Source organism: Pongo abelii, chromosome 16 (assembly GCF_028885655.2).
Source record: "Pongo abelii isolate AG06213 chromosome 16, NHGRI_mPonAbe1-v2.0_pri, whole genome shotgun sequence".
NCBI lineage: Eukaryota > Metazoa > Chordata > Mammalia > Primates > Hominidae > Pongo > Pongo abelii.
In genome coordinates this window covers 22105435-22130834 of record NC_072001.2, presented here as the reverse complement: position 1 = coordinate 22130834, position 25400 = coordinate 22105435, and the positions used below count along the sequence as shown (strand labels likewise).

Below are 25400 nucleotides of genomic sequence, written 5' to 3'. Positions count from 1 at the left end.
GATGGCTTCAACTGAGACAAAAATACCTTCGATACAGTGTGGAGCAATGAATTTCTAACATTTTTATCTGCTTAACATTTTTCATCAGCACAATTTATACAGAAGCCCAACAGGAGACATTCTGGTTCACATGGAATTTCTCTGCCCGCTTGAGCCCTGTAGAAATCCCACTGTGTTGGTAAACAGCAACAGCAACCAGAAGATACTAAGCTTGAATTCTCAGTGGCTCAACCAAACCAAAATTTGTTGGTTGCTCCCATAAAGTTCAATGTCAGTCAGAATAAACTCCTCTAGCCTTAACCTATGACACACATTGCACGTAACCTTCAAAGTACTGGCAGTGGAAAAGGAGAGAACTTGGAATGAGGCAGGGGCTTTTTATTGCCTTAGCCCCAGAGTGATTCATGGCACTTCCCCTCAGAGTCTCTTAGATCTTTCCACGTGATCCCAACATAACTGGAAGTCTCTGAAATATCTGGGAGTGAATGAATATTTGCTGAGTATTCATTACATGTCTGTTTACAGACTCCATTTTGCTTTCTAAGATGCTCCCTAACTCTTCTCAGAAGCTTTACATAACATGCTATAAAACACGGATCTAATCAAAATATCACCCTATACCCTATAAATATGTACAATGATGTGTCAATTTAAAAATTAAAGCAAAAAATCCACTGATCTAAAGGGATGATTTCCTCATGCTTTAGGTAATTCTTCATGGAATATTAGTCTGCAATACCAAACTTTTATTAAGAATTTGGCTGCAAAGAATCCAATAATGTATTTTCAGAAAGAGACTGGAATGCCACAATCTTGTGCATCAACAAAACAAGGTGTCCCTTTTTGACATTTGGGTCTCTGCATGACTTCTGACAGAAAGGACAGGCTCAGAGGACATATGGGCATGTCCAACATTTCATTTCTAAAAGACTTCTGGATCTGCTCTAAAGAGGGCATGAGTCTAGGAAATTTCTGACCTCCAGAGCACAGACAGTGCTTCTTCAGAGAAATTATAGATTTTCCCACTTCAGAGGCATTTCTGCATTGAGCTCTCATAAACCTCTCTAACATGGTGGGCAAGTTCATATTTCAGTCTTTCACATTTAGCTCTGAGTTTAGTACTTGCTGGATTTTAAATTAGGTTTCTTTGACATGAAATGAAATCTTCAGCTGCCCGTTAGTTCCAAAGCAGGCCCTCAAACTCAACACATTAAAAAATTAGTCTTTTCCTCAGAATCTTGTTCTTCTTTCAGACTTTCCAGTTTTCATTACAGATACCACCTGTCAGACAGTCATTTGGGCTTAACATTTTAAAGTCTGTTCTGGGTCTTCCACATTCATTATTATCTACGGTCAATCACATTCCAAGGATTGTTGCCTCCAATGCAGGCCTTTTTCTCAATTTTATTTTCTCCTGTCAGAGTCATGCACAGATTAGCTCTCAAGTGAGCTTTATAATGGCCTCCTAGCATCTAAACTCTCCTTTTTTCCAATTGATAGTTCTGCCAGAGTTGGCTTCTTAAAGCAGAGGTTAGACTGCATTTCTCTAAGTAAATTCCAATGACACCAGAACAGTGATTCTTAATAAGTATTACAAGTAGGGAAATATGGATGGGAGAGTTTGCTTAGTAAATAAGTTCATAAAATCTAGGTTAAATAAAGTTAAATGGGGTTTACTTTTTGCTGTTGCTTGTTAATGTGCATTTGAAATTTCTAAAGTGGCATTACATATCCATAATTTCCCTTATCTATTTGACAAAGGAATCTGGTTTGTTTAGAAGCATTTTTTCAGAACTTCTATAGGTCAACCTTTCAGAAATTCCTCATTATCAACAGTCAAACCCAGATGTATTTTCTTTGGCTCTCACAACAGGCTTAGAGGAATTTCTAGTCTGTTCTCCTGATGTTTCATCATGTGCATCTTTTGCTTAGGCCTGTTAAACCTACTCAATGTGTGTATCTTCTACTCCATGTCTTTATTTCTACTGTTGTCTTAACAGGAAATCTTTGCAACCCAATTCATAGTTTTTGTTCTTTGGAAAAATCCAAATCATGATCATGAATACATATTTTTTCTCTATTGAGATTTTCCTGTTTTTATGTATCACAGCCAGAAGTAATCACTGCATAGAGTATTTCTGTAGAAAGATAGTAGAGTTCTATTTTAACACAATATTTACTATACACCAAGCAAAGGTCTAGGTATTTGTACTTACTATTTTATATATTCATCCCATCAACGCAATGAAGAAATATTAATAAATCCATTATATATGCTAAAAGGTACCTACACATATATGCCACATGTGCAGGTTTTCTCAGGTATTATTAGCTAGGGAAGCTGTGTTGTAACAATCTTCAAAAACTTCTTTCTATTGTTTACATGCTATTCCACATCATTTTGTTTTCATTTCTTTTGTAGTATCTAATGTATTCTACTAAAAAAAAAAGTAGGGTAGTTGGAAAACTCTTGTGAAAAAAATATATATTACATTTATACTATTCTTCATGATTCTCAAAATTTTCATCATTATTAATGTTTTGTATATATATAGTGTGTGTGTGTATGCGTGTTAGATATATAATTTAAAAGAAAACAATAAGTTGGTGCCTTATGGCAGATTGTTCCTTAAGTCCTGCATTTAAAACATAGACACTGAGTGAATCAGCATATTTGATCATCTTTTAACTACAATAGATAATTATACATTAAAAATACATTAACCATCCAAATACATCATTTTTCTTATTTATTTATTTATTTATTTTTATTATTTATTTTTTTTTTTTTTTGAGACGGAGTCTCGCTCTGTCGCCCAGGCTGGAGTGCAGTGGTGGGATCTCAGCTCACTGCAAGCTCCACCTCCCAGGTTCCCGCCATTCTCATGCTTCAGCCTCCCGAGTAGCTGGGACTACAAGCGCCCGCCACCACACCCAGCTAATTTTTTTGTATTTTTAGTAGAGAAGGGGTTTCACCATGTTAGCCAGGATGGGCTCAATCTCCTGACCTCGTTATCCGCCTGCCTTGGCCTCCCAAAGTGCTGGGATTACAGGCCTGAGCCTCGGCGCCCGGCCCAAATGCATCTTTAGGAAAATTATATTTAAGCTCTTCATGGAGACATTAAAAAACCAAGCTGCATTAATGATAAATAATTATATCACTCATTAGTAAGGAGTAAATAGCTGTTTTCTATTTGAGAAGTGTTAATTGGATTGTCCATCTGTATGCAGGAACATCTGTTTTCTGACATGCTTTAATCACCATTTGTTTTGTACTTGTACCATAATTACACTTGTTTGTAATATTGAACTCGAGACAAGGATTAAAATCAACTTATGAATACGATTCTTTTATGCTTTTGTATTTCATTAGAAAATGTGTAATTCTAGTATGACATTTATAAGTATATATAAAAGAAAGTATTTGATTAACAAAATGCCTCAACAGATTACGTCAGTAAAATGAGTATTATATTATGCAGTCTATGTTATTATTTTGGCATTTTTAAGGAAAGTTTATTGCTTCATGGAAGCTTTTTTTTAACTGACCATCTATGAATTTTCTGTATTCTTTATTTCAGTGTGATCACATGGTCATAGAAGAGACATTTTTAGATCATCAGAAGTTGACAGTTTTCAGTGTAGAGTATGTGCTTTGTATAAGATGGAGTTAAGTTTGGTGTATGGATGATAGATGAATTTTTACTGAATGATGGATAACTGCTGTTTTATTAATGACATTTCATCAATCAACTCTTTTGGATATGGTTTATCACAAAATGTTGCTGACTTAATTTTCGTGGATTAACTGAGGTGAAAGTGATACCTGGTAGAAGTTTCATTAATACAAATTTTCCTCTCTTAGGAGTAGGATGGATTATATTATTTGTCGAAATGCCTTTCCATGTAAGTTGTTAACTGTCAGTTTTCTTGTCCTGTGAATCATATCTTTTTTGTATTTGCTGAAATAGAGACTTAACATTGTTAAATGATTTTTCCATGTCATGGAAAATATATGCCTCTAAATCTGCATTCCTTCCTACAAATCACAAGTTCAAAATGACTTTTTTTAAGAAAAAAAAGATGGATTTCCAGTATTTTGTGGCAGGATAAACTCCCTGTAGCCTATCTTACATGTTGATTACAACTACAACTATGAAAAGTACAATAAGCAACTAACTGAGGAATCTGAAAAGTAAGTAAAAGTAGAATTATGAGTGATAGGCAAAATCTGGAGAAGCACCCTGCAGTAGCGTGAGCTTCCATTGTTGTATTTCTTTCAATCAAAACCAAAACAAACAAACAAAACAAACAAAAACCAGAAAAGACCACCACCACCAAGAAAACACTCAAGGAAAATAGATATTGTGATAGAAACAGCAGAAATGTCGAGAAACAGAACCAGAAGGTTAGAATTATTAGAGAAAATAATATGAAAAGAGTAATTTTAAAGCATCTAAACAAAATTTTAAAAAGGAATGTAAAAAAATAAGCAAGGAGAAGACAGAATAAAAATAGGTTGATAATTCATTTGTTAGCATTTGTCTGTTTGGTATTTGTTGACCATTTTATTTTAAAAAATTTGGCTCTATTTGATTTTGGTGTATTTCTTGTATATGTATCGTAAAATTTAGTATATTTTATTATTATTAAATACTTTATATTGTTAAATGATAATTTATCTTTATTGATAAGAAAGATGTAGTTTTCTGGTTGTTATTTTTGTAATTTTACCTGCATTTATATTTTTCCCCATTTATTTAGATAATACCTAATGGTTCCCCACAATGAGTGGCAATTAAATTAGACTCTATGCTGTTTTCACTTTCTCAGCTTCTCCTGAACTATTTGATTTTTGTGGCAGGATATTTCTTAATATTTGCCTTTGTGCCACTTAATATTTTCATACATTAAACAATGGGCAAATTTTGAGATTTAAAATGAACCCATTGCTCTCAACTATCATAGATGAGGCAATCAGGGAGCTAATTCCTTTCCCCTTTCTTTTACTCTCTCCTCCTAGTTGTTACAGTTCAATCATTTGTACATTATCAGAATCATCAGTAAAATATCCTTTTACATTTTCTACACCATGTATCCCTTAAATCTATATACAACGCAGTGAATGCTTACCTCTTGCCTTACTGGTAGTATTTTACCTACTCAGAACTAGGTTGATTGAACTTTGTCCTGTGGTAAATCTCTTAATAAGAACTTTCTGTAAACAGTGTTCCCTGCAATTATGGGTGCTTATAACTGTACACTTTATAGCTGATAGATATCTTGCAAGGATAAGGATAACCATTGGCTTCTCCCTTCTCTTCTTTCTCAATATTTCCCCCCATTTTCTGGTGTTAACTTTTGCTGTGGAAAACTCTGATGCCAAAATGATTTTCTTTTTCTCTAAGTTGACTATTTTTGCTTAAGCCCCCAAATAATGCTTTCTTAATCTTTAAAGTCCTAGTCCCATACAGAGATATATCTTGGAGTTGAACATTCTAATAACATATATAAGCATATACTACACGGTAGTGTAAATGTATGTGCTTATGATGATCTATCTTGGCTTAATATAGGCAATAACTTTTTTCTAATTCTATCCTATGTTTCACAGTTTTTGGATTTTTGGACAGGGGAGGGGACTCATTACATATTTTTTTCTCACTTACACCCTTTACAACCCTTACATTATTTGGGGTTCAGTCTCCCTTGTTCTCTTTACAATTTAGTTTTCTTTTTTTCTACAATGATTTTGTTTTTAAATCCTGTTTCTTTCATGGATTCTGCCAGTTTCTGTTGCACTTTCTGGCTATCTCTTCCCGATGCTCTTGCATTTCACTTCATGGTCTCTTTATGTTTTATTACACCCTTACAATTCATGTTGGAATGTATAAATGTTCACTCCTTTTTTCATCTGTTTTGTAGCAACACATTTCTAGTGATTACAAGAGTTGATATATTACACCCTTACAATTTATGTTGGAATGTATAAATGTTCACTCCTTTTTTCATCTGTTTTGTAGCAACACGTTTCTAGTGATTACAAGAGTTGATATATTACACCCTTACAATTTATGTTGGAATGTATAAATGTTCACTCCTTTTTTCATCTGTTTTCTAGCAACACGTTTCTAGTGATTACAAGAGTTGATATATTACACCCTTACAATTTATGTTGGAATGTATAAATGTTCACTCCTTTTTTCATCTGTTTTGTAGCAACACGTTTCTAGTGATTACAAGAGTTGATATATTCCTTTTTTATCTTTATTCTTATTTTTATGTGAATGCCGAGAAAATTCCTTTAGTATTTCTCATATGTGAAAGTTGAATCTATAGGACAAAGGAAAGGGGTTGTAGAATGTGCCCCAGCCTGCTAGCTCAAGGGCCCTCTCATCATTTGCTACAGTGACAGACTGCTGCCTCATTTTGGGGACATTATGGAGCTACTGCTCCTTCTTCATAAGAGCACAAATGATTACCAGGTAGTCGTTACTGTCTTCTTTCCTCAATACTCATACATGACTTATAGCACATATGGAAGCAACCTTCTAAATACCCATGTTTTACCTTTAACATGTTCTTTGTGTGTAGCTGCCCATTTGTTTTGTGCTAACTGACTGCCCCTATTACCTTCAGTTGTAACAACCCACTTAAGGTAGAAATGAAGGACACTCATCTCCATGTATTTTCAGAATTTAAATGAAAAAATAAAAAGAGGCTGATGTCACTTCCCAGTTTAACGTGGGGGTTTTGTTTATTTATGTACACTCAATCAAACTATGACTATTACAAATGGTTTTACCACTACAATAGAGATAGTTAATTCATAACTCAATAAAAATGAAGAGTGAAAGATTAAAAACGGAAAGCAACAATTCTAAACTATAAAATCTACTTCAAAAAGCTACATACAGCAAAGCTCAATAAATAAATTGTGAGAAAAGAAAATAATATGGGATAAGTTTTATGGTTTAGGAGATACCTTCCTACAAGCCAAAAACCTAAAAAAAAATAATGCTAAAGGTATAGCTTGCTATAGTACGTGGTAGGAGAAATTAACATGGATAAAATCAATAACACTCACATTATGTGATAGTCTACAGCCAAGGAATAATAGAAAGCAAGTGAAATGCTTAGCATAGCCATTTAGTCTACTAAATTAGGTTTGTGAAAATGGGAATGCCAAATGCCTTAAGGCTTACTGCAGGTGCAAAAGCAAAACATCAGAGGTCAACCTAAGAATATTTTTAATATAAAATTAATGTACCTGCATTGTAAGCATAATTTTTTTTGTATGGTAGAAAGGAAAAAAATTCATGTATTATTCTACTATAAATGCATATTCTTTGCTCTACTAAATTTGCATGTCATTGTCAGCCTTTCACTTCGTCTTCAGCTAACAGGAACCTCTTGGGTTCATCCTTTGGAGAACCTGATATCATGGAAAATGGACTGAACTAGGAGAACAGGCTTTGTTTAGACCACATACTGAGGTCTAGTGGCTTCAATTAAAAATATATAAATGCAGCCGGGCACAGTGGCTCATGCCTGTAACTCCAGCACTTTGGGATTCTGAGGCGGGCAGATCATGAGGTCAGGAGTTCAAGACCAGCCTGACCAACGTGATGAAACCCCATCTCTACTAAAAATACAAAAATTAGCTAGGCATGGTGGCACGTGCCTGTAATCCCAGCTACTCAGGAGGCTGATGCAGGAGAATCGCTTGAACCCTGGAGGCGGAAGCTGTAGGGAGCCAAGATCGTGCCATTGTACTCTAGCCTGGGACTACAGATCGAGACTCCGTCTCAAAAAAAAAATTATGTATATATATATATATATATATATATATATATATATATATGCTTAATCTCTAAGCTTTGGAAGGAACAGCCTATCTACAGAAAAATTTAAAACTTGGTCATGGCAGGTACAGAGTTGGGCCCCATTAATTTTGTTGATGTTGGGGTCAGCAGATTCTGTAAATTTTCACTATACCTCTCATATGATCTGCCGCCACACCATTCATACTCTAAATTTATTTCTCCTCACAACAGTAAATTACTAAAACTGCCAAGTTTTTTTTTCCACAAATTAACATCTTTAGCACGCTCTTCCTTCAGCCCGCAATGAAATCCTCTACTCCCCTCCCGCCTCCTCCCTCCCTTACTCCCGCTAATGACATTTGTGTTTTGGTTTCCACACCAAATGATCTACCTTCAGTAAGCATCCCACAACTCCACAGGGAACTTCAGTTTCTCTACCTTCTGTGCTGTCGAAGCACTTGGCTCAGAATGAGAGATCTGTCTGCATTTCAGATCTACAAATTACTCATTGCGTTACCTTGGACATATCCCTAATATTTTTGAGCCTCAGTTTCTCATCTTTAAAATTAGAATAAAGATACCAAACTCCTGGGGTTTTGTGAGAGTAAAATGAGACGATGTGTGTAAGAGACTCAGTGCAGTGTCAGTATCTATCTACCATGTGCTATGCACTCTGCGTTTTCTTTTTCTTTTTTTTTTTTTTTTATTTTTGAGATGGAGTCTTGCTCTCTCACCCAGGCTGGAGTGCAGAGGGCAGTGGCGTGATCTCGGCTCACTGCAACCTCTGCCTCCTGGGTTCAAGAGATTCTCCTGCCTCAGCCTGCGAGTAGCTGGGATTACAGGCCCACACCACCATGCCTGGCTAATTTTTGTATTTTTAGTAAAGACAGCGTTTCACCATATTGGTCTGGCTGGTCTTGAACTCCTGACCTCAGGTGATCCACCCACCTCGGCCTCCGAAAGTGCTAGGATTACAGGCGTGAGCCACTGTGCCCGGGCCAACCCATAGTCTTTTGGTCTTCTCTCAGCATCCAGTGAAAATGCACTTTATTTTTCAGATTCCTCTGGAGAATTAAAAAGTCTCTTTTACGGCTGGACACGGCGACTCACACCTGTAATCCCAGCACTTTGGGAGGCTGAGGCAGGCAGATCACAAGGTCAAGAGATCGAGACCATCCTGGCCAGGGCCAACATGGTGAAACCCTGTCTCTACTAAAAATACAAAAATTAGCTGGGTGTGGTGACACACGCCTGTTGTCCCAGCTACATGGGAGGCTGAGGCAGGAGAATTGCTTGAACCCAGGAGACGGAGGTTGCAGTGAGCCAAGATTGAGCCACTGCACTTGCTCTGGTGAAAGAGCAAGACTCTGTCTCCAAAAAAAAAAAAAAAAAAAGTCTCTTTTGCATCGAATTGCCATACTCTCTGCTCTTGGTCTTCTTTTCCATGTACTCATTCTTCAAGCATTTATTTTCTCATTGCCTGATCAAGATCATTGCAATGACCAAAAAATTTTCAAATGCTATGATTTTTGTGATATTCTTTTAGCAAGTTAATCACGATGTTGCATTCTTGAGTGTGCGAGTGTGGAGGAAAGTCAGGATGCATCTTTAAGACAAGATGATGGGTCACGGCAGTGCCACACCACTCACGGCCACACGAGGAGAGCTGAAGGGGCAGTCACCAACGAAGATGCCTGACCCAGAAGCTGGCTGCCAGGGAGCCAAAGCCAGGTCATTCCACAGGTGGCCAATGCCCGGGGGTGGCCCTCCACCGCCCAAACTTATTATCATTATTATTATTTTGAAACGGAGTCTGGCTCTGTCTCCCAGGCTGGAGTGCAGTAGCACGATCTCGGCTCACTGCAACCTCCGCCTCCGGGGTTCAAGCGATTCTCCTGCCTCGGCCTCCCGAGTAGCTGGGACCACAGGCACGTGCCACCTTACCTGGCTAATTTTATTTTTTGAATAGACAGGGTCTTGTCATGTTGCCCAGGCTGGTCTTGAACTCCCGGGCTCAAGCGATCCTCCCACTTCAGCCTCCCAAAGTGCTAAGACTACAGGTGTGAGCCACCACACCTGGCCAAGTTCTACTTTTCTAATATTTAAAATATGAAATAGGCCGGGCACGGTGGCTCACACCTGTAATCCCAGAACTTTGGGAGGCTGAGGCGGGCAGATCACCAGAGGTCAGGAGTTCGTGACCAGCCTGGCCAACATGATGAAACTTCGTCACTACTGAAAATACAAAAATTAGCCGGGTGTGGTGGCAGATGCCTGTACTCCCAGCTACTCAGAAGGCTGAGGCACCTAAACCCGGGAGGTGGAGGTTGCAATGAGCAGATATCACGCCACTGCACTCCAGTCTCGGCGAGGCAGTGAGACTCTGTCTCAAAAAAAAAAAAGATGGTGTCAGTGATTTCTATTACACGAGGTCTGGAAACACTCTGCACCTGATTGCTCCACTTTTAGTGGCGCTAAGTTCAAATAATTCAGATGGTGAGAAACTGACTCCCGTAGGAGCGCGGGTGTGCGTGCGTGCGGCGGAAATCCCGCCTTCCGGCGCCTGCCGTTGCCCCTGGCCGCAGCCGGTGAGCTCCAAGTAGGAAGATAAACCGGATTGCAGGAGCGGGAGAGTTGGGAGGAGCGGCGAAGGGCTCCTCTTCCCCATTGGCTGCGCCCACGGAGCCGCCTCGCGATTGGCCATAAGCGCGGGTGGCGGGGGTCGCGAGAGGCGTCAGGATCCCTGGCGCCGCCTGAGCCAGCGGCTGCTGGGAGGCTGTGTCCGCAAGCCAGCGGGGCGAGGCGGCCGGGCCCTGCGCGTCAGGTCCTGGCCTGGGGCACCGGGGCTGCCAGCGTCGGAGGAGGTGAGGGCGCGGGGTTGGCGGGCGGGCGAGCGGGCGAACTAGGGGCCTGCGCGGACCGCCCCCGGCGCAGCCTGGGGTCTCTCTCCATCTCTGAGTGGTGGTGGCTGTGGGTTTTTCTGCAGGTGATCCTTTTTAGTGATTTGTTTCACGCAGGCGCCCTGCTGTGGGGTAAAGCGGCAGATTCATGCTGCTGTCGTTTGTCGTTCAAACAGTGGGCTTCCTGGCCAGGCGCCGTGGCTCAAGCCTGTAGTCCCAGCACTTTGGGAGGCCGAGGCGGGCGGATCACGAGGTCGGGAGATCCAGATCATCCTGGCTAACACGGTGAAACCCTATCTGTACTAAAAATAGAAAAAATTAGCCGGCGTGGTGGCGGGCGCCTGTAGTCCCAGCTACTCGGGAGGCTGAGGCAGGAGAATGGTGTGAACCCGGGAGGCGGAGTTTGCAGTGAGCTGAGATGGTGCCACTGCACTCAAGCCTGGGTTACAGAGGGAGACTCCATCTCAAAACAAAACAAAAAACGATGGGCTTCCTGTCATGTGTGTGTGTACCTTTTGGATTTGAGGGCAGGGGGATGACATTGTGATTTGGCCTCCTGAGAAACCAGGCACACCCTGCCTACCTTGGAAGGAGGCTTTCCCTTCCCCACTTCCCTCTCCCTCCATCTCTTCCCTCTTTCCCTCTCTCCCCTTCATTCCCCTCCCCGAGCTCTTCTTTCCCATCTTTCTGTTCTCTGTCTTTTTTTTTCCTGCATTAAACCTTTCGGGAGTGTTTGTAAACTATTAAAAAGCGTCAGGTCTTCAACATGTATGTTTACTTGCAGGCCTGAGAACTGGGAGGAAGCTGGAGAAAAGAATACCCTCTGAATCTTTGTGTTTGGCTGCCCAGGCTCGCCTTGACACCGAATGGTTGAAAACATATACAGGTGGGGTTTGACATGTCTTTTTCTTGGTGTGTTTCTGCTTCCATGTTATATTTCTCATGTAAGTCTTTTTTTTAGGGTATGTAAGGGGAAATCAGTTGTATCTTGCTATATTAGAGGAGCAGGTTTGTTTCCTATGACTTAAAATGTAACAGTCTTTATGGCTGTTTTTGTAGATTGTGCACGGCTGCCTTTTAATTAGTTTCTTGCAAGTGCACGAAACTTGAGATTTATTAATAGGCAAAATTTTTTTCCTATTTATTATTACTGGTTAAGAAATCTGCCACACTACTAACCATATCACGGTGACTGTTGTTTGTTATTGATAGTTTTTGAGCTGTTAACTGTGGAGGGGAAAATTGGAGAAGTTGCAGTAATTACGGCCGCTAGAAACTCACTCATTTTATGAGGTTTTGTGTTTGTGTTTCTGGAGAGACAAGAGTTAGTTCAGTTGAGCTGTTTGTTTTGTATTTGTAACCAATACAAGGTCTAAGGACAATTGTGTTGAAACTGAGGTCATGATGCTGGGATCTTAAGGGCTGAAGTTTCCAAATAAATGGTATATATAGAATTCTCTCTGACTTGAAATTTTCCCTTTCTGGACCTCTGGATGCTGAGGCTAAGAGTGTCCATATGACAGTGCCTTCCGTGACAGGAGTCAGCAACCCTTTTTTCTTTTTTTTCACATATGCGTAATTCATTGTGTATATTTTAAAAAGTTGTAACCTCTTTTTCCTAGCCCTCCAGTATTTCTTAATAAATTAAAACATTTCTCAAAGTGTTTTTTGTGAAGCAATAATTCTAAAAGATGCTCTAAGAAAAGCTAAGTACATGGAAAAATCCAAAGTATATGTTTTATTTATTACATTTGATGAATTTTTGGTTTGTTTGTTTTTTCCTCTCGAGAGGGAGTCTTGCTCTGTCGCTCAGGCTGGAGTGCAGTGGCCTGATCTTGGCTTACTGCAACCTCCGCCTCCCGGGTTCAAGCAGTTCTCTGTCTTAGCCTCCTGAGTAGCTAGGATTACAGGTGCCCTCCACCACGCCCAGCTAATTTTTGTATTTTTAGTAGAGACGGAGTTTCACCATATTGGCCAGGCTGGTCTTGAACTCCTGACCTCATGATCCGCCTGCCACGGCCTCCCAAAGTGTTGGGATTACAGGCGTGAGCCTCCGCACCCAGCCCACATTTGATGAATATTTTTGTTCTTTAAAATTGTGGTTAGAAAGCAGAGCATAATTGTTCTTTATGTAGATCACAACTGATTGGGGTTTTTAGGGAGATTTTTTGGCATTCAGTAAGTGTTTTTATTTTCCATTATTAAGACTATGAATATTTTATTTTATTTTCTGAGACAGGGTCTTGCTCTGTTGCCCAGGCTGGAGTACAGTGGCATGATCTTGGCTCACTGCAGCCTCTGCCTCCCAGGTTCAAGCAGTTCTCCTGCCTCAGCCTCTCGAGCTGCTGGAATTACAGGTGGTTGCCACCACGCTGGGCCAATTTTTGTATTTTTAGTAGAGTTGGAGTTTCACCATGTCGGCCAAGCTGGTCTGAAACTCCTGACCTCAATTGATCCGCCCGCCTTGGCCTCCCAGCGTGCTGGGATTGTAGGTGTGAGCCACTGCACCTGGCGCATTTTCACTTTTCATTAGCTGCTTTTTCCCCCCGTTTATTTCCTACCTTTCTGTGTATGATTTCTGAATTAAATGTATTTCATGTCTTAAACTTCTGAATTGTTTGTTCTCTCATTTTCCATGTTGTTAAGGAAAATAAGAGGCTAAGTGAGACGTATTAAATTTGCATGTAGTTTCTCAGATCAGGATAAATGCTAATCTGTTGCAGAACGGGACTCTGCTCTTGCTTCACCCAGGATGCGTTTCCTAGTTCCTTCCTAGAGTGGGGCCATACCCTACTCCAGCCCTCCAGACCCAGCTCGCTGCTCTGACATGATTCCACCAGACTGTATTCCAGCTGTCCTACCTAGACCTAGATATTTTCTTTGTTTTTTGTTTGTTTTGTTTTGTTTTGTTTTGAGATGACGTTTCACTTGGTGGTCCAGGCTGGAGTGCAGTGGCGTGATCTCAGCTCACTGCAACCTCCGCCTTCCAGGTTTAAGCGATTCTCCTGCCTCAGGCTCCCAGGTAGCTGGGATTACAGGCGCGTGCCACCACACCTGGCTAATTTTTGCATTTTTAGTAGAGACGGGGTTTACCGTGTTGGCCAGGCTCGTCTCGAAATCCTGACCTTGTGATCTGCTCACCCCAGCCTCCCAAAGTGCTGGGATTACAGGTGTGAGCCACCGCACCCAGCCAACTTTTTTTTTTATTAAAAAACTTATATGAAATTTATTTTACTGTGGTATCTAGTTCAGTAAATTTTGACCTCTATAGATTCATGTAACCCCCATCATCATCAGGATGGAGAATTTTCATCACCCCAAAAGCTCCCTTGTGCTTCTCCTTTTTATCACGTGTTCCCTGGCCTCGTACCCTGGTAACCACTGATCTGTTCTCCATCAGTATAGGGTATTCTTTTTGAGAATGTCATGTGAGTGGAACCATATTTTAAGTAATGTTTTGAAACCATCTTCATTTACTCCTAGTTAGATGTTTGAGATTTATTGTTGTTCCGTGTATTAATAGTTCTTTTTATTGCTGAATGGTATTTCATTTGGAATACCATTTCATTTGGCTAACACATCTTCCATGGGAAGATGTGATTGGCTTGTTTGAATAACTCTGGGCCGGCAGGGATGAGCAGGCTGGGGTCGGGTCTCTGCGATAAGGAGGTTGTTTGGCTTTGGGATCTTATCCGTGGGAGCAGAGCTCGGGGGAGACCTTGTGGTTAGGCCATTTGAGGCTTTCTTGATTTTACCGACGTCAAGGCAGTACATAATATTTAGCCTTAATTTGAGGCCACACAAGACATTCTTCTATATCTACTTTCTGTGGCACTTTTGAAACGGTTTTGTCCTTAGAGTTTAGCGGTTGATTATGATGTGCCTCGTCATGGCTTCCTTTGGATTTATCTTGTTTGGGCTTTGTGCAGATTCTTCAATCTGGCTAAGTTTATGTCATTTCCTGAACCTAGGAAGTTTTCAGCCATTAGTTCTTTAGATATTTTTTTCAGCATTGTACCTTTTCTCTCCTGTTATTAACCTGTGGGGTCTGTGCTAATTCTAGGTAGTTAGTTTCAGAATTGAATTGCATTGTGGGACACATAGCTGGCTGTTGCAAAGAACTGGAGAATTGCTTGGTGCAAAAGTCCATACATTTGGTGTCAGAAGTGTTGTAAACAGGAACTGTTTCCTTCGAGATTTTTAGATAGTCATTATTTGTAATCTGGATGGGATATTGTCTTTCATCGATTGAGATACATTTTTCTAATTATGTTGTTTAGACATTTAGTCACAGCCTTCTGTGATAGAAGGTGTTTAGATTTCAAGGTTAAGGTTAGTTCTCTCTTCTCTTCGCTTACTGTGTAAGGAGTTTTATGACAGTTATTTTTGACTGAAACTTGACATTGTCAGTGGCCTAAAGTCATTTTTCTCAGCTTTTCCTTTGTGTCCCAGTGCTCTTGAATTATGCTATAAGTGACAGTGCCCCTGCATAGCAGTGCTTCCCGGTTGGCAGTGGAGTAGGGCCTTGTAAAGAGTTAAAAGATTTTTGAATTGTACTCCTTTTCTACACCCTCCCTTTTCCCACAGATACACAAGCACCGGGACTCACTGGATAAAAGCAATTGGTGTGAAATTGAAGTAGGTAAATATCAAAGACTAAGTTTCTCAGTTGTGAAATCTACTAGGAAGTTAATGAAATATGATTTTGGAAGATATGCTTTAAATAGTTTGATATATTGGTTTCTTTTCTTTTCTTTTTTTTTTTTTCAGATGGAGTCTTGCTCTTTTGCCCACGCTGGAGCGCAGTGGTGCCATCTCGGCTCACTGCAAGCTCTGCCTCCCGGGTTCATGCCATTGTCCTGCCTCAGCCTCCCGAGTAGCTGGAACTATAGGCATCCACCATCATACCTGGCCAATGTTTTGTATTTTTAGTAGAGACGGTGTTTCACCGTGTTAGCCAAGATGGTCTCCATCTTCTGACCTCATGATCCACCCACCTCGGCCTCTTAGAGTGCTGGAATTACAGGCCTAAGCCACCACTCCCGGCCGATTTATTTGTTTGTTTATGAAAATTATACTGGATCTGTTACAGGTATGATTGATGTATTTTATTTTTAAGTTGTCAAACATACAGTTGATGTGTGTTGTAACTTCGGGGAGGGACATTTGCAGAGACTGACTAATGATATGGCATTCTGAAAAGCATTCTGAAAATTTTAATTCTGCAGATGATAGTGTCAAACCAAGTGGAACAAAGAGAGAAGATCTGGATGACAAAGAGAAAAAAGATGAAACTCCTGCACCTGTATATAGGGCCAAGTCAATTCTGGAGAGCTGGATGTGGAGTAAGCAACCAGGTAATCTTTGATCAGAGATAGAAATTAGTGTAGACATTTTGCCTCCAGATCCTCAGGTGGTTTTAGAAATTGGTTCTCTAATTCTGTAGGAGGAGGTTGATACTGGTATAGTCTTACACGTCATTGAAACTGGAAAAGATAGCTAGATATTCTTCTACACATGTTTTGGATAATGACATAAATTATTTTATGCTTCACACACTTGGAGTATGTCATCTACTGTAATATAGCATCTGAATGAATAATTTAAATAAAATACATTTCTGTAAGTTAATTGTATACTTTAAAAATCTCCGAAAAATTTGAGTAGCAAGTCTCAGAAACTTGATTCTAAATATTAAAAGTATATCCTTCCTTGGGAGGGAGCATGTAGTAAACATGTTAGTGTGATTGTAAGCATGCTGTCTTTCTTGAGGTCGCTTTGTTCCTGCATCCACTGTTTCATTTCAGGGATGTTCATGGAATGCTAGGCACCAAAGTGCTAGAAGCATCCCCCTGCAGGACCAGCACTTGGCCCTGGCCATCCTACTGGAGCTGGCTGTGCAGAGAGGCACGTTGAGGTGAGGGCTGCCGCAGACTGGGAACGCTTTGAGGAAGCACCTCTGTGTCCAAATACCTGTTGCATTGTGTGCATTTCACTGAATCATGTGTGACTGCAGCACATGTGGTGCTCTGTAACCAGAGAACCATGTCCCAGAGTTCGCTCTCTCTTTACCTTTTTTTCACTTCCTTTTTTATGCTCAGTTTTCTAGCCTGGGAACTGTTCTTTTTTTTTTTTCTTTCAGTTTTCCTCATTTAATTATTTTTATTCCATGAATTTAAGATCCTAGAACTTCCATGTAAACGTGCTCTTTGAGCTTCTTAACTGGTCTTTCCTATCAGCAGAAGGCGGTGTCTTATGCTAAAGTCTCGGTGTCAATTCAGTGATTTAATTACCACGGCTTTACTTTCATTTCCTTTAATATCCCAAGTATTTCTTCACATCTGTCTAGCTGTTTGCTTTTATTTTTGATCAACCATGAAAAAAAATAAGTTAACCTGTTTTTACTAAGAATAAATATGTGTTCTCCTTTAGCCAAATGTTGTCTGCCATCCTGTTGTTGCTTCAGCTGTGGGACAGCGGGGCACAGGAGACTGACAATGAGTGTTCTGCCCAGGGCACCAGCGCCCCACTTTTGCCCTTGCTGCAAAGGTTCCAGAGCATCATTTGCAGGAAGGATACACCCCACTCCGAGGGCGACAAGCATGTGAGTGTCATGATGGAACTTTGTGTTTAGGTGGCACTCGAGTCTAGTTATTTTTAAAGCAAGACCAGCGTGCGTGTCCACGGCAGTGTTTTTCTCTGGTGTGTGTGTGTGTGTGGTGGTAACAGCAGCAAGTCAGATGAAACAGGTTGGGAAGCCACTTGTTTGTGGAGAAGACTCAGATCAGTGAGCACCGACTTCCTTGTCAGCACAGAACCAAGCTTGAAACACGCACTTTTAAATCAATACCAGAAAAGAACAACGAAAATAGTGACTTGCTTTGTTGGCCCTTCCTATGTACTGGGCTCTGTGCAGGGTGTGTCACCTGAGCTGTCACTCTGTTTAGTACCAGCTCCCCCCTTAACAGGTGTGGACACCGAGCTGGGGGAGGAGCAGGCGTGTGGGGCCCTGGGCCTAAACCTCCAGGACTGCTGGTCTTTACAGGTCAAGTACAAGTTGGATTTTGTGTCTTTTTGGGAAAGTCTTAGGCATTTCAATATCATGCCTTGTTTTAATTTTTCTATTATTTGGTAGTCTTTAACCTAATGATAATAGGGCTCTTCTGCCTTTAGAAGAATTAGAACTGTGATTTAATTTGCAAATGAAACTAGGTGTTCTCCAGAGTGGGCAACGTTTAGATTAAAATAAAGGTTTTGGTTTTAGATTTCAAGGCCAGCTTGATATGCTGTGCTGGGTTCCCACAGAGGTGCTTCTGCCTTTCTCCAGGGGTCCTAGGCCTGTAGGGTGGTTTGCTCATGTTAGTAATCTGTGTGGATTCAACTTAACTGTGGTATCATAAATGTATACATGCACAGTCAATGTTGTGTACATGTATACCGCAAATTTAGACATTTACACAGTTTATATGCTGCACGGATACATAGCTGTATAGTATAACTGTATCATCAGCATTTCATTTGATGGGTCAAATGAGTCAATACCAAAATATAAAGAGTGGGTAAAGGCTAACTGTGTTACTTTAATTTTTCCCACTGTTTCTGAATGTTTGTTTACTTTTCCCTTCTAGCTTTTGTCTGGCCCTCTGAGCCCCAGTGAGAGTTTCCTGAGGTACCTCACCCTTCCACAAGACAACGAGCTTGCCATTGATCTGCAAGAAATGGCAGTTGTTGTCTTGGCCCATTTAGACCATCTGGCTACACCCTGTAGATGCCTCCGCCATGTAGCTCTCCAACATCTCATAAGGTGTGTATGCAAGAACCGTGTTCTCCATGTGTTTTGTAGCTAGTACCACTTGTAGGCTCTCATCCTGGGCCTGTGTGGAGACTTGCTTTTTCTGGTATTGGTAGGGGGAGCTGGCCTGTGGTTTTTAAATGTGTTTGCAGTTGAAGGTGTTATCCGTGTTGAGAGTGAATGATGAGCAAGCTGAGGCACACAGGCCTGGGGACCCAACCTGGGGGCCCGCGTTCCAGGTTCAGTTGGCACAGCCCCAGAGAGCTCCCCTTTATGCACAGCCGCAGGCCCTCCCACCTTCTGCAGGGGGTTCCACAGCCTTCTTTATACTCTGAACGTGGGCTGTGTTAGTATGTAATGCTGGTTATAGTAGTGACAGTATAATTATATATTATATCTGTTATGTAATAGTAATGGTAATAGTAGTGATTTGCATGTGTGGAGCACCTGTAGGGTGCAGGCCCAACTGAGGACCCCATGCACGCTGTTGTATCTCATTATGTCAATGAGAAAACTGCTTTTGCTAATGGTGGTGAACTTTGCCAGTGTAGAACAGTAATCCTAGTTTTGAATCCAGATTTTTCTAACATTTTATTTCTAGTATGAAGAGTATTTATTTTGTTTTACAGTCATTAAAAAAAAAAAAAAAGGAATACAGTCAACATGGTTCAAAAATCAAACCTAGGCAGAGACACACTGTCGCTTCCCCGCCCACGCCTTCCACCCATTTCCCACCTGCTGCCTCTGACTTTTCAGTCTCCTCTGTAACCTCCTTGTTCTCTGGAATGAGTATGCTAGTGGTAGCATGTTGCATTACTTGTGCTGCTTGTTTTTTTTTAACTAACCATATATACTGGAGTACTTTATCAGAGTGTCGCTCTTTGTTTTTATAAAGCAGCTTAGTCTTCAGTGTGCGGATGTGTCTTTTATGTATCTTGCTTTAGTGAGTCTCTTATTGGTGGATACTTGGGCTTATTGCCACAATGTTGCTATACAAATAGTGCTGAAGGTCGGGTGTGGTGGCTCACGCCTGTAATCCCAGCACTTTGGGAGGCCAAGGTGGGTGGATCACCTGAGGTTGGGAGTTTGAGATCAGCCTGGCCAACTTGGAGAAACCCCATCTCTACTGAAAAATACAACAGTTAGCGGGGCATGGTGGTGCATGCCTATAATCCCAGCTACTCGGGAGGCTGAGGCAGGAGAATCCCTTGAACCTGGGAGGCAGAGGTTGCAGTGAGCCGAGATCACACCACTGCAGTCCAGGCTGGGCAACAAAAGTGAAATTCCATCTCAAACAACAACAACAACAACAACAACAAAAATAGTTCTGCAAGGCCTGACCTGGAACACATGTCCTCCATGTGTGCACACATGTGTGCCTGTGCACATGCACAGGTGGGGATGCATCTAGTGTGGGCTGGTTGTCACCAGATTGCTCCTGTACATCTTGATTTCTCTCACCACCAATAGGGCTGCTGGCCTCCCAGCCTTGTGTGTGGGCTTTTGGGATTTTGCCTGCTAAAGCACAAAGTGGTGACCCCGATATAGTTTGAGCATTTTAAAATATATTAGTATTTAAGGGCCATTTATACTACTTTTTAATGGGCTCTGTTGAAATGCAATGGAAATGGAAAAATAGCCTGTTCAGTTGCTTCATTATACCTGTTAAATGCGGTAATACGGCGTGGTATGAGATGGGGTTTCACTGTGTTAGCCAGGATGGTCTCGATCTCCTGACTTCGTGATCTGCCCGCCTCGGCCTCCCAAAGTGCTGGGATTACAGGCATGAGCCACCGTGCCTGGCTGATTGGATTATTTTAAAGCATAACTCTGTCTTTAAAACATTTTAAGGCATTTTACCTCTTAAGGATTTAAAAAAAAAACTCTACAATATCATTATCCTGTCTATAAGATTAACAGTGATTCCTTAACCTAACATGCGGCCCATGTTACATTTTCCTGGACTATCTCAAAAATGCCTTTTTTAGGTGGTAATTTTGAATTATGACCTGAGCACGTTCTCTGTTGGCATTGCTTGACATATGCATCTAGTCTCTTTCTCCAAACAGCATGGCTCCAGGCCCTCCTCTCCCTGTCTCTGATCATACCGTTTTCTTTTTCAAAGAAGCAGGTTGGTTATTTTGGAGAACTTCACATTTTCTGAATTTGGTTGATTGCTTTCTCTTATTCTAGACCAACATGTTCTTCTGTTAGTTACATTAATCTGCTGGTTAGATCTAGAGGTTTGGTTGGATTTGAATTCAGTCTCCTTGGGGCGGTGTTATGTCTGGAGTCATGCTGCATGCTTTCTGTTGGCTCAGGAGGCCTGTAGTGCTGGGTGGCTCCCGCTTTAGTTCTGTGAACTAGACCAGGGAATTCATGTGCTGCGTGTCCTCTATAAAATCCCCACCAACCTTGCCCTCTGCTGTCTGGTTAGCAGGAGGTACAATCTGTACAGGAAGGACATAATCTAGGCTTGACTTCTTGAACTGCCACCTCCCTTTAACTATTTTTCGTAATATTGAGTTGGTATCCTAGCACTTGCACAGGTGACCACCACTCAGGTTTTCTTTTTTTGAGTATTTTTATGAACTAATAGACTTTTATTGATTTGGTGTTTCTTTTCTTTTTTAGCTTTTTCCCTCTAATACACACATTTAAAGGCGTAAATGCCCTCAAGCATGCATTTAGTTGTATGTCACCAATTTTGATCTGCAGTATTTTGATTATTAATTGAACACATTTTCTAATTTTCATAGTCATTTTTTCTTAGAATTTTGGGTTACTTATAAGTGTATTTTGTAATTTTCAAATATGTGAATGAATATTTTTATTTTCTGTATATACAGAGTCATTTTTATTTTATTTTGAATGAATTTTTGAAAACCTATTTCTAATTTAACTGCATTGTAGTCAGCACACATGCTCTGTAACTTTATTTCTTTGAAATCTGTTGAGATTTGCTCTGTGGCCTGGCATGGCCAGATTTGATATTCATGCTGCCTAGATTTTTTTTTAAAGCATTCTATATTTAATAGAATTTGTATGTGTGGTATTAGTTTCAGAGCTAGGTATGTATTTCTCCCATTGTGATTGTGGATTTGTTTATTTCTGCTTGTAGTTCTTTCACACAGTTTGTTCTTTTCATTTTACCTGTTGATTGATCGATGGACTGATTCTGGTTTCTGTATATACAGAGTCATTTTTTACAGGTCAGAACTGTAGAAATAATGAGGAAGTGACACTTATACGCAAAGCTGATTTGGAGAACCATAATAAAGATGGAGGCTTCTGGACTGTGATTGACGGGAAAGTGTATGATATAAAGGACTTCCAGACACAGTCGTTAACAGGAAATAGTATTCTTGGTAAGATTACACTTCTTATTTCCTGGTTAAAAGTTGCAGCCTGTATCATTCTAAGCAGAGTATTTGGCTTATAAGTGATTTCTTTAGTTTTGTGCCAGCCCCTGCATACTTTAATGTATCGGTGGCTTTGGTGTCTGTCTTATCAACAAATTGAGCACATTTGAAGAATTTGCTTTCATTATGCATTTTTGTTTTAATACTTGGAACTCGTTTCAAGTTCTGAGTCGGCCCCGGCAACCCTGGGAGACAGTGGGAGGTCATTATACTCTGGTAACCCTCACTTTTGAGTTAAGCGCCTAACTTATTTCCTACTCACTGTTTTTCCTATAGCTCTCCAGGCAAGCTGAATTGAACTCATGTTGCTTTTTCCCTTTTTGTTTCAGCTCAGTTTGCAGGGGAAGACCCAGTGGTAGCTTTGGAAGCTGCTTTGCAGTTTGAAGACACCCGGGAATCCATGCACGCGTTTTGTGTTGGCCAATATTTGGAGGTGAGGCTGTATGCCTTGAATGATGCAGAGGATAGCAGGGGATACCCTCTGTGTGTTTGTGATAGGAATATTTGGATCTAGAAGTACTGATATCTGGGTCTTTTGGGGGGCATTAGGGATAAATATAAAGATCCTTTAGAGGTTTTGTCATAAATGAATTTACATTTATTCGTGTTAAGATCTGTGATGTACTGGTCTTGAAAGATTGTTTTTTAAATGTTCAATTTGTGAGAAATATAGACAGTGTTCCACAAGAAAAGAGGTTAAACTTTGGTCTTATGTAGAAATTTGGAATGGCTTATTATCTTGAGGTGTGTATTTTTTGGGAAGAACTATGTAGAAGTGTAATTCTTTACAATAGAAATATGTCCTTCCTATGTATTCACGAACACATAGAATTTATATATTGGGATTAGCTTTCCAGGTATCTGCAAGTAATAAAATGTATTAAATGCCATTAGGGCAGGGCTTAAAGCATTTTATGAAGGGGAGAATTAACTTTGCTGTAAATATCTTCTGTGACTGGAAAAGTTGAACTCTTGCTTTTTTCAGAGTTTGATTTTTGTTAGAATAAATTTCATTTCCTCTACATGTGTGGTCACAGTCCACTAATACTTGTCATCGAATACTTGTCATAGTTTTGTTGCCCAGTGGGTTCTTTATGCATGTAACAATTCATTATACTTTCTGAAGCATGATGTACAGTCACTTTGGAAACTGATTCCTAAGGAATATTCTAGCCAAATCACGTATCTGTGCTTTAGTTTTTCTACAGTAGGGCTGTGCGGTTGCTGCCTGCTTTATTGGGTATGTGGTATCCGCTGTTACTTGGGCACAGCAGCATCAACTCATTACAGGATGGAGGGGCAGAATGCCCAGAGCACCCCTGGGCTCACATGGCGGTACAGTTGCAGGACAGAGCTATCCTTTTGGTTTTATGTTTTTAATTAATTCTGTTTCCTCAGATTGATGATGAAATTTATTTTTCCAGCCTGACCAATAAGTTGTCACTATACCAGATCTGGGAAGTCTCTCTTCACCTCTGATAGACACAGAGAGGAATGTGGGCCTGCTTCTCGGATTACATGCTTCCTATTTAGCAATGAGCACACCGCTGTCTCCTGTCGAGATTGAATGTGCCAGTAAGAAAATCTTTGCTTTTTGCTGATTAGCAGATTATTTTTTTTGAACTGTAAGTGCCATTAAGAGTGGGAGAGGGCCAGGCACAGTGGTTCATGCCTGTAATCCCAGCACTTTGGGAGGTTGAGGCATGTGGATTGCTTGAGGTCAAGAGTTTGAGACCAGCCTGGGCAACATGGCAAAACCCCATCTCTACAATATACACAAAAATCATCCAGGCATGGTGGCACGTACTTTTGTAGTCCCAGATACTCAGGAGGCTGAGGTAGGAGGATCGCTTGAGCCTGGGAGGTTGAGGTTGCAGTGAGTCATGATCATACCACTGCACTCCAGCCTGGGTGACAGAACAAGACTCTCTCTTTAAAAAAGTAGGAGATGGCCAGGCGGTGGCTCATGCCTGTAATCCCAGCACTTTGGGAGGCTGAGGCGGGTGGATCACCTGAGGTCAGGAGTTCGAGACCAGCCTGGCCAATGTGGTGAACCCCATGTCTACTAAAAATGCAAAAATTAGCTGGGCGTGGTGACAGGTGCCTGTAATCCCAGTTACTCAGGAGGCTGAGGTAGGAAAATTGCTTGAACCCAGGAGACGGAGGTTGCAGTGAGCTGAGATTGCACCACTGCACTCCAGCCTGGGTGACAAGAGTGAGATTCCGTCTCAAAAAAAGAGAGGAGTATTCAACACAGTTGATGATGATAAAAAATAATAGTAATAAGGATAGTGAGACTGAATCAGGTAGAAACAGCTGTGAGTGGCTGTTATTTGCCCTCATGGTCTGTTGCTGCAGAGGAAGCTAAAAAGTGTGCAGGAATGTCTACCTGTCTACCCTGTGGTGGTCTCACGTATTGCAGCCTCTGCCTGATGGGCCCAGCATGGCTTTTTTCTGCCTGCATGCCCAGAAATTGCACAGAATGTGGATTAGCTGTCCTCTCAGGGAACAGCATTCTACTTGAGGACTGCGTTTTTACCAGACCAGGCTCAAGTCAGTTATAGTTCAGGATGGCAGCCTTTGTAACCACCTAAAATAATAAGCTTCTTCCTGTCTCCTAAGATGGGTTTACATTTTCCTTCATGTAGTTGTGCATTTCCCATCTGTCTGTCTGTCTGTCCATTGAGCAGCTTCTGTTGAGCAGTTGCCTGGTGCCGTTACCATACGAGGTGTTCAGGATGCAGTGATGGATAGGACATGCCTCTGCTTTCTGGTGCCGTTACCATGCGAGGTGTTCAGGATGCAGTGATGGATATAGGACATGCCTCTGCTTTCTAGTGCCGTTACCATGCGAGGTGTTCAGGATGCAGTGATGGATAGGACAGGCCTCTGCTTTCTGGTGCCGTTACCATGCGAGGTGTTCAGGATGCAGTGATGGATAGGACATGCCTCTGCTTTCTAGTGCCGTTACCATGCGAGGTGTTCAGGATGCAGTGATGGATAGGACATGCCTCTGCTTTCAGCTGCTTCTTGTTGATGAGCCAGCATTCTAAGCAGGTCACGTTACAAGGTGGTGAATGGTGAAATGGAGAGGTTCATACGTGGTTCTGGGAGAAGAAAGGCTTCACATTGGCAGCAGTCCTGAAATTGTGTGAGGGAGCATTCTGGGCAGAAAACGCAGGAGTGTCAAGGGCACTGCTGAGAGGAGCAGGGCTTTCCTGCTGCTTGCAAGAGTGGGTGTGGCAGAGGCTTGTGGGGAAGGAGGATCTTGGTGTCCACACAGCCCCCCTGTTGGGTGGACCTTTGTGCAGTGCTGGGTGCTGGGCTGCCTGTGGTGCCCTCTGAGGTGTCTGCTTCCCTCCGTCCTCCTCAAGGCTCATTGCTTGCCAGAAGATGGGCTTTGTTTAAATTGGCAAGGAGGGCAGGGCTGGCGAGCTCCAGGGCAGAGGGTGCCATGGGC

At 41.4% G+C, this 25400-nt stretch overlaps 1 protein-coding gene, 1 long non-coding RNA gene and 3 pseudogenes across 2 annotated transcripts; 4 read left to right on the top strand and 1 right to left on the bottom strand.

The window, feature by feature from the left end:
- Positions 1-8873: 8873 nt before the first annotated feature.
- LOC129050370 (COX assembly mitochondrial protein 2 homolog) lies at positions 8874-9432 on the bottom strand (annotated as a pseudogene).
- Positions 9433-10549: 1117 nt separating this feature from the next.
- Positions 10550-15526, top strand: LOC129050393 (uncharacterized). Its single transcript, XR_008513981.2, has 3 exons — positions 10550-10690; positions 11511-11612; positions 15497-15526. It is a non-coding gene; the product is annotated as an uncharacterized LOC129050393 (long non-coding RNA).
- Positions 15527-15954: 428 nt separating this feature from the next.
- On the top strand, positions 15955-21802 carry LOC129050009 (E3 ubiquitin-protein ligase HERC2-like; annotated as a pseudogene).
- LOC129050008 (E3 ubiquitin-protein ligase HERC2-like) lies at positions 21679-23419 on the top strand (the record flags this gene model as incomplete). The annotated part of the gene is made up of 3 exons (XM_054531301.2): positions 21679-21886; positions 22270-22373; positions 23339-23419. Coding segments are annotated over 3 exons (393 nt in total), but the record flags the coding sequence as incomplete, so codon positions are not given.
- The window catches only part of LOC129050310 (putative HERC2-like protein 3), a 28159-nt pseudogene continuing 26144 nt past the window's right edge, over positions 23386-25400 (top strand).